Source organism: Ambystoma mexicanum, chromosome 10 (assembly GCF_040938575.1).
Source record: "Ambystoma mexicanum isolate Mex_15411 chromosome 10, UKY_AmexF1_1, whole genome shotgun sequence".
Lineage (NCBI taxonomy): Eukaryota > Metazoa > Chordata > Amphibia > Caudata > Ambystomatidae > Ambystoma > Ambystoma mexicanum.
Window position 1 is genome coordinate 1110698487 of NC_090932.1, and position 14896 is coordinate 1110713382.

The 14896-nt window shown below is 47.1% G+C and overlaps 1 protein-coding gene across 3 annotated transcripts in view; it reads left to right on the forward strand.

The window, feature by feature from the left end:
* Window positions 1-14896, forward strand: part of OGDH (oxoglutarate dehydrogenase) — a 1050082-nt gene that overhangs the window by 914666 nt on the left and 120520 nt on the right. For all 3 annotated transcript variants that reach the window (XM_069618964.1, XM_069618966.1, XM_069618965.1), the window contains exons 14-16: window positions 8296-8424; window positions 8580-8730; window positions 8844-8971. In XM_069618964.1, coding sequence (XP_069475065.1) covers window positions 8296-8424; window positions 8580-8730; window positions 8844-8971 — 408 coding nt within the window. The remainder of the gene's footprint in view (window positions 1-8295; window positions 8425-8579; window positions 8731-8843; window positions 8972-14896) is intronic.

Genomic DNA, 14896 nt, shown 5'->3' on the forward strand with positions numbered 1-14896 from the left:
CACACAATGCCCGCAGGAATGAAGACGCAAGGCTCTGCCTCCAGCAAATATCCTCTTCTTGGCAGAGAGCAGTTATGTCCATGGTCTTCGATGAAGGGCTCTGCCAGTTTTTCAGCACCCAGCTACGTGAAAGCCTGGTAAAAGGAGAAGTCCCATCTTGGGATTGTTGATGCTAGCTACCGGCATACAGAGCTCCAGAAGAATGGCCTTGGCAATGCAGAGCTCTGAACTACTTAGGCCCCAGTTCAACAGAAGAAGGCACAGTGGAAGGTCTCCCCTTTTGAGGAAAATGCAGCAGTTTTCCAGACTTCCTTGCTCCTCATGTTTCAAATGGTTCAGTCCATTGGTCTATGAATGAATGACTTCAGATACTCTACTAATATACAAAGTCTTTGGCTGGGTGGACAACAACCTGCAACGTTCAAACTCTGAGCAGTAGTCCAATCATGGACCGCCAGCTTTGGTACAGTTGTGACCTTGCACAAAGTTATCTTGGTGTGAATTGAGGCAGTCTGCAGCCCCTTAACCAGCAAAAGCCCATTCCTTGCACACCCAGGCATATTTCCAAGCTCTGGTGAGTTCCTACAAATAGTATGCCTGTATATGGCCACATATCCCATCCTAGACAACTAAAAGGGCAGTGAAACACTGACTAAATTCAACCAACATAGCCAGCAATGTTAATGACTGTGACTGCCATGTAATAAAGGAAAGGAGCAGAGGAGTGTACCCAGCATTAAGGTACCGCCACCATCTTCGCTGGGCTTTGCTAAGTAGGAGTAAAAATGCTACGTACAGCCCTAAGAAAGGGGAACTTTGGCTCCCTTAAACTATTCTACTTAAGAGTGGTTGTAATGCTAGATAATTTACTTAAATGAGGGGCCAGGTCCTCCTGCACTGCTAGCCTTAAGGGCTAACCAGTATCCCAAAGAGCTAAAGCCACATATCCTGTCAATTCAAAGTAAACCAAGAGACCATGTTTTGCTGTAGTGCGCTCCTCAGAAGATCTTGCATCTTGGAAGGAATCCCAACATTACAATGCTTTGCCTTCAGGTTTCAGCCAGTTTAACTTATTTACCTGTGCTTTTTTGCTAGCTTTAGTGATTAGTCAGTGGATAAGTACAAATTAAAGTACTTCAGGCTCTGCTTAATTCTCTCAGGGGCAGTCTGGGTCAGGCATCAGAAATGCAATCCAAACTGGATTTATCCATCCCAATATTCCAATACAACAGACTGTGTATTAAGCGATTTACAAATTGGACATTACGTCCTCCTGTTGGATTGGAGTTATTTGAGAAGCAAACATTTAATGCTTAAAATCGATTTAGTGAAGATCTGCTAGAGGTGGCTAGGTAGTAGTCCCCAAACTCCAGCAATCCGAACAACAAAGGAAGAATGAAAAGCTGTATGCTAATTTAAAAAAATGTATATTTCGAAGGGATTATGTCCTCCGACGTATTCCTTATCTTTGATATACGTTTCCAACTTGCTGGCCTCGGAAATTTTTTCTCTATAGAGGGCACTGCGCGTCGACGTCCGCCTAGTCGATGTCCCTCGACGGCCACCGTACCGGCGCCAACGTCACCATGCCCATAAATAGACAAGCGCTGCGTCCGTTGCTCAGTTCTGTTTTTCCGCGCTTCATGGGGCCTCGGAACGTCGTTGCTCAGTTCAGTCAGGTTTATCTAGATCTATTTCGACCAATATTCCTTATCGTTCTCGATGGCTTCTTCATCAGAACCGACGACGCCGCGATCCGGCTTCAAGAAATGTCGCGACTGCGGTAAAAAATGTCAATAACGGATCCACACAGGGTCTGTTTATGGTGCTTGGGGTCCTAGCCCCATTGTTCGGAGTGTGAGGACTGCATGTCCATGACGGCGAAAGCCCTAAAGGAGCGAAAGGGGAAGCTCGAGAGAGGTAAGTCAGCCAAAACCACCTCGAAGGTTTCGTCGGCCGAGTCGAAGCATTTGTCTCCTCGCCGTCAAACACTCCCATTCTAGATCTCGAAGCAGCTCCCACCATTCGTTGAGATCTAGACACTCAAAAAAGAGACGTCGAAGGTCCCATTCCTCGTCTTCGGTGTCCCCAGAAAGAGTTTCCTGTTCCACCAAACACAGTTCTCAAACTGAGTGGGAGGAATTCAGAAAGAAAATGTTAAGCGTCTTCGAGAACGCGGCCTCGACCCCCTCGAAGACAGCTGAGGGTGAATACCCCGGGTGAAAACCCCAAAAAATCAAAACGCTGCGAAACATTCCACCCGAGAGCGCCATGAGCCATCGGGTAAGAAGCCACCGTCTTCGACGCCGTCGTCGAGGGTTCCTTCGTCGTCGAGGATACCCTCGAAGCACAGGTTGGCACCATCGACTCTGTTGTCGAAGGGTTCCTCGACGCATCAGTCGATCGACTCGACGCCGATGAAAGAGAGGACCAAGGCTCCACAGCCAACGGTGATTTCAAGGGCCTCCGGCATGACGCCGAGACCGTCGTCGATGCCCTAGAGTAGGATCCCGATCCTCTCGAATTCTTCGAGGCCCCTTCCAGTATTTTCGACGCCATTTTCGGCGCCTTCGAGGCCGGTTACATCGGCGTCGACGACTTGGACGAGAAAATGTCGAATAACAACGAGTTTGGCTCCTTCAGCCCTAGAGATGGCTTTACTCCATTTTAGAGATCAGAATACCCTGGTCTTTCTTCAATTTATGAAGAAAGAGAAGACTCTGACCAAGAAACTTTTGGTTTAAAGAGATCCTCACTGCCTGCTGTAGAGGATTTCACCTCTGAAGAAAGGAGGCTGAAGGAACTACAGGACTCACGTCATGCGGCCAGTGGACTTGACACTTCCCCAGAAGTGGAATTTGTAAAGCCAGACCCAGGGGAACATGCCGAAACACCATATAGAACCCTGATGGCAAGAATAATTGAGTTTATGGGTTGATCTGCGCCTTCACCTGTTTTCCAACAGGATGATCTAACGCATATATTGGACAAAGGCCCACAGGAGGACCCGGTGGTCCCCTTCCATGCAGCCCTACAAAGAAAAATTGCATCCAATTGGGAGACTCCCGAAGTCATCCCAGCAGTCAATAAAAGTCTGTCGACAAAGTATAGGGTAGCGGCTGCTGACCCTGAATACCTGTCGAAACACCCGACCCCAGAGAGCCTGGTGGTTCAAGCGGCAACTTCATCCAGCAGTAGGACTGCTTACCCTACTGTCCCACTGGACAGGGATGACAAAAGGTACGATTCTATGGCAAAGAAAGTCTTCTCTGCCTGTAGTATGGCGTTGAAGTCCATCAACGCCACCTGTACGCTCGCCAGGTTCAGTCACACATTATGGGAGTGTGCTTCATCAGCGGCTGACTGTATACCCGATGAAGAGGAGAAGGAAGCCTTCCTTAACATCATTCAAGATGGCAAAGATGCCATGTGCGAGTCTCTTCAAACTGGCATCGATTCCGCTTACAGTATCAGCAGGGCCATGACGGCTAGTACAACAATCCGCAGGCATGCGTGGTTGCGAAAGTCTGGCTTTGCTCCAGATGTACAGGCCAGACTTTTGAATATGCCCTTTGACGGCTCTTCGTTATTCGGAAAAAAGGCTGATGACAGTCTGGAAAAGTTAGACTTCTAAAGCAGCAGCAAAATCCTTAGGAGCTGCTATCCGCCAAACTCCTTTTCGCCCCTCAGGAACCTCTGGGAGAGGAAAGTCCTTTCGCTATTATTCCGCATTCGGAAAAGGCAGAGGACAGCCGGCTCAAAGAGGCCAAAGAAGATCCACCCGAGGTGGACGGGTCAAAGGTACTAAGACCACAGCAGCAGCAGGTGCCTCTTTACCCTCGGCATCTGCATCAGCCGCCCCCAAACCACTCTGAGGTCTTTGCACACAAGACACCTGTAGGGGGGAGGTTAACTCACCATCTGACGGAATGGCAGGCTATGACGTCAGATGCTTGGGATTTGGAGATAGTTGCCCAAGGTTACTGCCTACCCTTTCTACACGTCCCTCGGAGTCATCCACCGGGGAACAGCTCCCGAAAAGTTCCAGATCCGCTCCTCTTGCAGGAAATTATGGACCTGCTAGAGAAAGGTGCCATAGAACCGGTACCTGTAGCGGACAGGAACAAGGGCTGGTACTCCCCCTACTTTCTCATACCAAAGAAGGACGGAGGACTGAGACCCATCCTGGACTTAAGAGAATTGAGCAAGTTCCTCAGGAAGGACAAGTTCAAGATGGTAACTCTCTCTCAGATCCTTCAGGCCCTCCAGCTCCAGGACTGGCTGGTATCTCTGGACCTTCAGGATGCTTATTTCCATGTGCCAATCCAACTCAAGCACAGGAAATACCTGAGGTTCGCAATTGGCAACTCTCATTATCAATTTCGAGTTCTGCCATTTGGGCTGACCTCCGCCCCGAGGGTCTTCACCAAGCTGATGTCGGTAGTGGCGGCGAGTCTAAGGAGGGAAGGGATCCACGTCTATCCCTACCTGGACGATTGGCTGATCAGGGCCGTATCTTCGGAACAGGCCGGACCCAGCTAGATTATGTCTGCCTCTTCCTTCACAGACTGGGCTTCTCCCTCAATTTAAAGAAGTCACAGATGATACCATCTCAGAGACTCCAGTTCATTGGAGCGGTCCTGGACACTTCCCTGGGAAAAGCCTCGCCACCAGAGGTGAGGGCTCAAGATATTCTACAGATGGTCACCAAGTTTCAAAATGCCCAACGTCTCCCAGCCTTCATCTTTTTGAGGTTGTTAGGCCTCATGGCATCCTGCATCTTCCTTGTGCCAGAGGCGCCTGAGAATGAGATCTCTTCAGTGGGCACTGAGAAGTCAGTGGTCACAATTCTCAGGGAGAATGTCAGACCTCCTCCGGATTCCGGTCAAGGTAGCCCACGACCTTCAGTGGTGGGCCTATTCAGAGAACATCTTGAAAGGAGAACTGTTTTGGCAACCATGGCCAGAGATAACAGTAGTCAGCGACACCTCGCTCACAGGGTGGGGAGCCCATGCCAACGACTTGACCATCAGCAGTCGTTGGTCTCCATCGGAGTCCAGACTACATATCAACCTATTAGAGCTGAGAGCGATCAGACTAGCGCTGAAAGCTTTCCTGCCATCAGTAAAGGGGAGAAATGTCCTGATAATGACGGACAACACGGTGGCCATGCACTACCTCAACAAAAGAGGAGGCGTAGGATCACTACCACTGTGCAGAGAGGCAATGCAGCTCTGGTTTTGAGCAATTCGGGAAGGAATCTCTCTATCGGCAGTCCATCTAGCCGGAGAGAAGAATTTGACAGCAGATGCTCTGAGCAGGCAGAGCACAGTCTCCCACGAATGGGAGCTAGCTCAGGAAGTCCTTCAAGAGATCTTCGCCCTTTGGGGAACCCCTCGGGTGGATCTGTTCGCCACAAGCACCAACAGGAAGTGCGATCTGTTCTATTCAAGGGAATTTCCACAGAGAGGAGCTCAGGGAGAGGCGTTCATAGTGGACTGGGAGTTTCCACTCCTCTACGCGTTTCCACCAGTCCCTGTTATTCCTCAAATGATCAGGAGGTTGAGAAGATTCCGGAAAACCATGATCCTAATTGCCCCGGACTGGGCCAGGAGAACGTGGTACCCGGACCTTCTAGATATGTCCATCTGTCCTCCAGTCCGTCTTCCACTCAAAGAGAATCTTCTCTCGCAGAAGGGAGGTCAGGTTCTCCATCCAGACATCAGAACCCTCAACCTTCACGCTTGGCTTCTGAAAGGTTGAGGTACAAGGATTGGGATCTCCCTGATGACGTCATGGAGGTGTTGCTTTCGGCCAGAAGACCAGCAACCAAGTCTTTATACCGCTGCCGTTGGAACAAGTTTTGCAGCTGGTGTAGGGAAGAGAATATCGACCCTTTTTCATGCGATACACCAACGGTACTATCGTTTCTACTCTACTTGGCAAACACAGGCCTTCAAGTTGGCACTGTAAAAGGCTATCTCGCAGCGCTTTCTATCTTCAAGCGCACTGCGGAGGAACCATCGTATTTCAAAACTCCTCTAGTGGTACAATTTCTCAAGGGTCTGACTAATGTTTACCCTCCAAAACCATTCCAGGTTCCATTATGGGACTTAAATTTAGTCTTAAACTTCTTAATGGGCACTCCATTCGAGCCACTTCACTCTTGCGCATTAAGATTTCTCACACTTTAAACTGTCCTACTTGTAGCACTAACATCGGCTAGGAGGGTGAGTGAGCTACAGGCTCTCTCCTGTAAACCCCCACATACAATCTTCCACAAGGACAAGGTTGTCCACCAGGTGAAGCCTAATTTTCTCCTAAAGGTGGCTTCTGAATTCCATATTACTCAGAAAATTACCTTGCCTTCATTCTACCCTCCTCCCCATCCGGGGAAAGAGGAGGAAAGGTTACACAGGCTGGACCCTAGGCGAGCTCTCAGCTTTTACATCAGCAGAATGGCTAGAATCGGGCAAGCAGACCAGCTGTTTGTAGGATGCTCAGGTCACAAATTGGGACTACCCATAACAAAACAAACCATCTCCAGGTGGATTATCTTGGCCACCCTGGAATGTTATAGACTAGCAGGGAAAGAGCCACCCCAAAACCTCAGGGCTCATTCAACCAGGGGTATCGGAGCTTCTTCGGCTCTCCAGAGAGGGGTACCGGTCCGGGACATATGTGCGGCTGCCACATGGTCGTTCCCAAATACATTCACAAAATTTTACAATCTGGATTCCTCCACTGCTCAAGAGACCAGATTTGTCGTATTCCCCTCCGTCCATCCATAAGGGGATATATAACACTATCACTCCCTCCTCCAATTACATACCACTGCTATGGGAGTCTATCAAAGATAAGGAATACGTCGGAGGACACAATCCCTTCGAAGAACAAGTTACTTTCTTACCTGGTAACGTTCGTTCGACGGGATGTTCCTCCGACGTATTCCTCATCGCCCCTCCCATCCATCCCCGCAGTGATAACTTCCCTTGTGGTTGCAGCTTTCACTCCTTCAAGGTTTCTAACCAGTTCAGGCATGTCTTTCTTATACTACAAAACGGAACTGAGCAACGGACGCAGCGCGTGTCTATTTATGGGCATGGTGACGTCGGTGTCGATACGGTGGCCGTCGAGGGACATCGACTCGGCGGACGTCGACGCGCAGCGCCCTCTACAGAGAAAAAAATTCCGAGGCCAGCAAGCTGGAAACGTATATCAAAGATAAGGAATACGTCGGAGGAACATCCCGTCGAAAGAACGTTACCAGGTAAGAAAGTAACTTGTTCTTCTCGTATGGTAAACACAAAGCTTTCATACGTTTACATTTAAATGCATTGGGGGATTTTCTCAAACAGGTGCAGCTATTCATTAACATATATAATTATTTCTAACACTGCCAAGTAAAGTTTTTATCAAAAGGTATAACCTCCCTAGTCCATGTGGCAGCGCTACTGACCAAGTCAGCAATATCTTCAATGAGCAGTTCTGTGCCCTCTAAAACCTACTTTAAGAAGGCAATTTGCCAAAAATGAGGACATTTTGCATCAGTCCAAAACACTCTTAAAATTAAATATTGGGCCTCATTACGACCCAGGCGGGAAACCACGGTGCCAATAGCACCATGGTCCATGCCGGTAACTTACCGACTCAGCCATAGAGAAAGGGGGAATTACCACCCCATTACAAGGTTGGCGGGGCGGTAATTCCCCCTTCCTCCATGGCCCTTCCCCATTCCCATTTTTGCCCCATAGGGCTCAATGGGAATGGGGAAGTCACTAAGTACGCTACTGCAAATTGCGGTACCGTACTTAGCACCAAGGTCCCTTTGCGGGTCCCTACTTTAACGGCTGGTGTAGACCAGCCGTTAAGGTCGGGTCCCGCAAAGGGACCTCGTAATCAGGCGCTAATGGGTTAACGGCGCCGAAGCCTTTTACGGCGCCGTTAACCCATTAGCGCCAGGGTCATAATGAGGCCCATTGTGTTGCCATACATCATAGTTGTATGGGTGTGATAGTGCTTAATAGTTGCTCAGAACTAAAATATAAGGCCAGCACAAAAATGGGTTTATACCTAAAGTTATGCCTAAAACTAGGCTTGTTTTTTCTCCAAAAATGTGAACAATATCTGTGTTTGAGTATGTTTTCACATGTACACTTGTGATCCCCATTAATCTAACTTCATACCTCTTGATGAGCTTTCAATTCACAGAACACATTTCCTAATTTTTTATTTCCAGGTTCTGCTTTTGGGTGTCTTAGTGTTGTGGTTGTTTAATTATGACATCTTTTTCAGGTTTCTTCACCCTAGATGGACAACCAAGGAGCATGACCTGCCCATCCACTGGACTGTCTGAGGAGGATCTTACCCATATAGGAAATGTGGGTAGCTCTGTCCCTGTGGAAGACTTTACCATCCACGGAGGTATACAATATAGGAAGTGTTTGTTTTGGGGGAAGGAAGACTTTGCTCCTGACCTATTTTTCATGTTTGACACAAGTGATTAGTCTACAGAAACAAACACAATATTGGCTGGCCTGTGTAACACGTTGACATTTTATTTCACAATGTGTGCTCAGGTCTGAGTCGGATATTGAAAACCAGAGGAGAGATGGTTAAGAACAGGACGGTAGACTGGGCGCTTGCTGAGTACATGGCATTTGGTTCCCTCCTCAAGGAGGGCATCCACATTCGGTTAAGTGGACAAGATGTTGAGAGGGGGACCTTCAGGTAAGACTGACAGTAATATGGGCTCTAGTTAACCTGTACGGGGACGTGTGGCAGTTGTTATGCAGATTTTAAGTAAGATCTTTTTACCGATTTTCTCCTCTTTTTCTGTGAAGTCACCGTCACCATGTGCTTCATGACCAGAACGTGGACAAGAGAACCTGCATCCCCATGAACCACCTGTGGCCGAACCAGGCTCCTTACACTGTTTGCAACAGTTCTCTCTCAGAGTATGGTGTTCTTGGTAAGTTCTCTCAGAGTTAACTGAGACTTTGAATTGTCGATTTGGATGGTTGTTGGGCTCACTCAGTGTTATGGTGATGAATGGTAGTATGTTCCTACCAGTCGTAGAAACATCCTGTCATTGGAAAGTCTGTGCTTGTTTGGCCAATGTCCTGCAACCTTTATTTTGAAAAGTAAGTTATCTACTCCACTGACCACTTACTGAAATGTCCCCTCAACACTTTTTTAATCAGACTTTAGAAGAGCCATCAAAGGTATGGAGACTTTATGATCTGAAATAAGTCACAAAAAACTGCCAAGTCGTAGGATACAGGGATGTTTTTACCTGAATTCTTTATTTAACAGACTCGGAAACTGCTAAGGTATTCAGATAGAATAGCAAGCACCCAAGGGGCAGCATTATTTCAGTATTCTTCATTTTTAATCTTTGCACCAAACAAACTACCCTTCCGCAATTTGGCGAATACAGTATCGACAATGCTTGCACATTCATAGTTGATGTAAGATTAGAAGTTTGAGAAATGTACATGTTGCAGTCCTGGTCATTCGACCACCCGGAAAGAGGTGGAACCTCTTGTTGGATTTAGTGTAGAACTATTAATTGTTTAGCGGAAGAAAAGTGTCTAAATTCAAACTCCAGCTTAATTTGACTATTGTTAATCCTCTTTATATTTTGTCTACACCAAGCCACAATGCACAATGACTGTAGCCTTATGTGCACTCAAGACCTTTCTTTTTTATTTCATTTTATTTTGCTTTAATGAAATATGTAAACCTTTCACAAAACTACAATAATACATCCAAAAATTATTTGTTAACGAAACGATAATATAAAATGTCAATTCAAATTATACAAAAAAATTCTTACAATTCAGTAAAAAAAAATCGTACCCATGCTATAATCAGTGTAACTTGATGTCCTTCCATAAAACACGCTCATAAAAATACTGCAGCAATATCAGTATCCTCGTACAGATTTAGATATCTGATAGCCTTCAGACGCCGCGGATTAACCAAACCCAATCAAAGTCAGTTAGCACAGAGGCAAGGCAAAGTATCAGGGGGGCTGTACATGTGGTGTACGACTACAATGAAGCCACACACAACACCAATAATTCAAGTTAGACAGTTAAGTACAAAAATATGGTGGGCATAATCACCCCTAAGACGACTTACAATTTGAGCCACTACATGCTGCGACCTTCCTATGCTGCAAACCGCCAATACTCTGGGACCTGCGTCCATCGTGCAGTGCAAAGTCTTCCCGTGAACAAACTCTTCTGAAACTTTGGTGGACTCCTCCGGAACCCCCAGAAGCAGGATTCGACGACTAAAAGTCCCCTCAACATAGTGCAGAACCAAGCAAGCGACACAAATCGATCAGACGTGAACCGTTCTTTACTGGTATCTCTGAAAAGGTGCCAAAACCGCAGGTCCACGTTGGAGCACGAGGAATCCTTAGCTGGGAGTCTCCCCTCTCGATTGCTGCTGTGAAACCCATCCAGAGTCCCTCATTTCATCACCACGTTCAAGGAACAGGAGACTGGGTCTACAGCGTGAAGGCCTCCAGCTTAGTCTTCATCGCTCCTAATGTACTGTGGGACTCGAGGTAATACTTACCTAGAGTCATCTGTCACTCCTGTGTGGCTAGCAAGGTAATTTGTGTAGTTGGGAGTTCGCCCACCTACGCTTGCCCAGGCCCAACACTGGAACGCATGCAGGGAGGCTACTCCAAAGTCTGTGAACCTTTTGCCAACAAGAAAGGTTACTTAACTTGTACAGAAGATTTCCACAGGAACCCTTGACTTTTCTACAACTTGTGCCTGGCTGCCATGATTATGGCCAAGAGAAACCTGGCAATCCCGACTATACCAGGGGTATGTAGAGATTGGACAACATTAATGCATGCCTGGCTATCTATTAAAGCACACTGTAAAATGGCTATCATGGAGAACAGATCCATACAACCAAGATGGCCGCCACAATGGACTTCACCTGCATGGACCTATTGATGCTCTGTGCACCCCAGCATGGGCCCAGGGCTATATAAACCACACCCTGGGCCCATGCCAGTGCTTGGATATTTTTCAACCATCGGCACACTGTCAGAGTGCTTTATGCGCTTAACGCTCACCAACACGTCGGCTCTTCCGCTCCCGCACTGTTGTCATGGGCTCTTTCCCCGTCAACGGCAGTACTCTGAATCTGTGTCTGTAGGAAAAGCAAAGAAACAAATATCACAATACGAGCACTAGAAAATGACTGGCAAGTCGTGCCTTAAGTCAGTAACATTTGTGAAGTACCAAACACTTACCTATTAAGTATTCTGTTCCGAGCAGGCAGGAGGAGCCTGTTTTTTACCGCCAGTCCTCGATGTTGGGAAGAAACGGAGAAACATTACGAAAGGAAACTAACAAAGCTTGCAGGGTTCCTGAAGACATAAGGACTCTCTAAAGCTAGTCAAGCTAGTTTTTACATGCACGGCAGCAATTCCAAAGGCACACAGTTGAACGCGCAGTGAACAAGAGACTAATTAGGACATTGATAATTATTCAGCGCGTCAAATCATCAAGAAAATACAGCAAAACTCATTTAGAAACCCAAGCTCATGGTGAAGTTACCTCGCTGGTCGCAGCTGGACTAGACTCGAGCCAGGGAAGCAACTGATTAAGAGTTTGTGTTGTCTTAGGGACTGGGAGGTGTGGGGGGGGGGGGTTAGATCCTGTAGTAATACCCTTTTCCCTTCACAGGAACCCGCTTATGAAAAGCCACCCCAGTACAATCCTCTTCACCAACAATTCCCTCCTTTCGTTGTAAACCCATCTGACAGCCTTTAAGTAGCGCCTTATGTGGTTGGATAGAAAGACAGTGTGGGACAATTGACGAGGAAAACCAGGCGTCCCTGCAAGACACAAGGTAAGTGTTACAGACCGCAAAGACCACGTCTATAGTCTTGACTGAATGCCATGGAAACCTCAGAGGTGGATCAAGTAGCTAGGATTTTGGGAGAACTACAGGCAGAGGTACATGGAGCAGGTTCCAAGACGAGCGCCTTAAGAAGGGAGCCTGTAGTCAATGGGGATAGGATGGAGGAACTGGCTATATGCCTCACCCAAACACAAGCAGGAAAAGCCTGCTTGACCGGGAATCCAGTACACCCAGGGCCCCCAACAAAACCCATACAGGTAGCCTCACCCATGTTGGTGCCCTTGGCGCCCCTAAAACACTTCACAGGTGCCCCCCCCCCCCACGCCAAAAGAATGCAGTGTTTATTAACCATTGCTGACTCCACTCAATCTGCAGGCCTGGGCCCTTCCCTGATGACCAGACTAAAGTAGCCTTCATTCGAATGGATTGTGTCCTCCCATGTATTCCTCATCTTTAGATATCCTCTCCAGTTTAGGTGCTTCGGAAAACATTTTCAGTAGATGGCATCATGCGTCGATGCGGTCAACTTTGTCCCTCGAGGGCCTCAGTCTTCAGGTCGATGTCATCACTGGTACATATAGCACGTGCAGCCCCCATTGGCTTCAGTTCTGTTTTTCTGCGATAGCTGGCCCTTCAAGAAATTACGGTGTGCTTCGGTTCCAGTGAACACTGCAACACTTTCAAATAACGATGGCCTCATCTTCGACACCATCAATCCCAAAGACTGGGTTAAAAAAATGCCACAATTGCAGGGCTACGATGTCTCTCACGGTTCCTCATCGAGAGTGTGTGGTGCCTGGGTGTGTAGCATCGAACGGCAGACTGTGGGTCCTGCCAGTCTATGACTGGTAAGGCTTTGAAAGAGCAAAAAGGGACATTTGCTGCAAGTAGGCCCCTACTAAATCCCCATCGACGACTCAGTCGAAAAAACGCTTGTCCGAGTCGACGGGCGACTTTCCTCGAAGGAAAAAATCCCAAAAGCGCCCTTGTTCCAGGAGTGGATCTCACCACTCTTCATCTTCGTCGAAGAAGATGAAGAAAAGGCAACCTAGATCACCTTCCACCTCTTCATCCGACTCATCTCATGAAAGAAGTATTACATATCCAAACGAATCTTCAATGCCTGCTGAGTGAGAGTCCTTCAGACAGGAAATGTAAAAAATCTTCGAGAAGGAGGCTACAGCCCCTGGAAAGAGAAGGATAAAAGCCATGCTCCTGTCACCCCTGTTTAAGCTGACAAGGAAAGGGCTAAGTCAAAATCCCTCGGGCTCGGGATGTAAGCCAGAAACCCCATGAAAACCGTTGAGAACTCGACAAAAAAGTAATCGAAGACTCTTGGAGTCGGTGTTCGAGCCTCTCGACGGCTTCCTCGATGCCAAAGTCAAGGATATCGACACCATTTGCGTCAAAACCCTTGACGTCACCGGTGTCAAAACCATCAAGGCCACTGGTGCCAAAACCTTTGATGTCATCTGTGTCTTTTACCATGGAGTCTTCATTACCCTCATACAAACCTTTACCTAGAAAAAATGTTGTCAAATCTTTGTCTTCTATTTATAAAGAACACGAGCCTTCAGATCCAATACTACTCCTTTTGGTTTACAATTTGGTACACCTAACGTTCCAGAGGCCTTTATCGTGGAAGAGTCCAGGTAAAAGGACTTGTATGAAAATCTTCAAACTGCAAGTGGCATTGAAACGTCACCTGAACTTAAATTTGGCAATCCGGACCCGGCATATCATGCAGATGCCTCTTATAGGCAGTTTATAATTAAGGTAATAGACTTTTTAGGATAGTGGAAACCCTCACCCCCATTCGAACAAGATGACTTGACGGGTCAGAAGGATCCTGTACTTTCCTTTCATATTACCCTACAAAAAAAGTCAAAGGCAAACTGGGAGGCTCCCGAATCCAGTCTAGCAGTGAATAAAAACCTCACCAAGAATACAGACCATCCAGTGCCGATCCTGAATATTTGTCAAAGCATCCTACACCAGAGAGCCTGGTGGTTCAGGCGGCAACTTCTACTTCTAAACAAGCGATGTACCCAACCATTCCGCCAGACATGGATGAAAAGTGCTTTGATGCTTGGACTAGGAAAGTGTTTTCTGCCGGGAGCATGGCTCTTAAGTCTGCAAATGCCACTTGCACTTTAACCAAATTTACGTTCATCCTGTGGGAGTGTATAGTCATGGCGGATGAGCATATTCCCTAAGGGTAAGAAAGAGACCACTTCCGGAATATTGTAAGAGACGGAAAGGAGGCTATGTTTGAGTCTCTTTAATCAGGACTAGACTCTGCTGACAGCATCCGTAGAGCCAATGCAGCAAGCACCGTGATGCACAGTGGTCGAAGTGTATGAAAAGAAGCAGTGGAGCTATGTTCCCTACTGGCCTGCCCCCACTCCCCACAAACCACATCACCATTCCCCCTCCTACTGACAAACCATTGCCATTCCCCCTCCTACTGACAATACAAACCCACAAACACATGCGCCTGCTGTTTAAGGGAACCTTCAGTGCAGTGCACTGAAAGTGCAAGTTTCAACATCTTCCTACACTTTTATTTTAAAACTAAAGCATTCCGGAACGTTTAAAAAAAAAAAATAAATAATGAAAGTATAGGAACAGTAAAACATAATTGTTAGGGAGAATTCTCTGTTAAGGCTAATTTCCCAAACCTAGTGAGTCCCCCAGCAGCTTTGCTGGATTTTTTGGGGTTTATTTTTTTCTCCTGCTAAGAGTGAGACTTTTTCTTCCACTCTTAGACATGATTTGAGATATCCTTTGACTTTTTGTGTGTTTTATGGGCTATGGGGTCTTTTACTCCATAGGGCTTCATGTGTTTTTGGTATGTGTGTTAGACAGCACCCTCCGTGCTGTAACACAGGGGTGTCATATTGACCCCCAAACATAGACTCTGTACCCTGGGACTGACTACTGTCTCCCAGGGCATGTAAAGTCATCATTGGCTTTACTAGTCCTAAATTGTGAACAG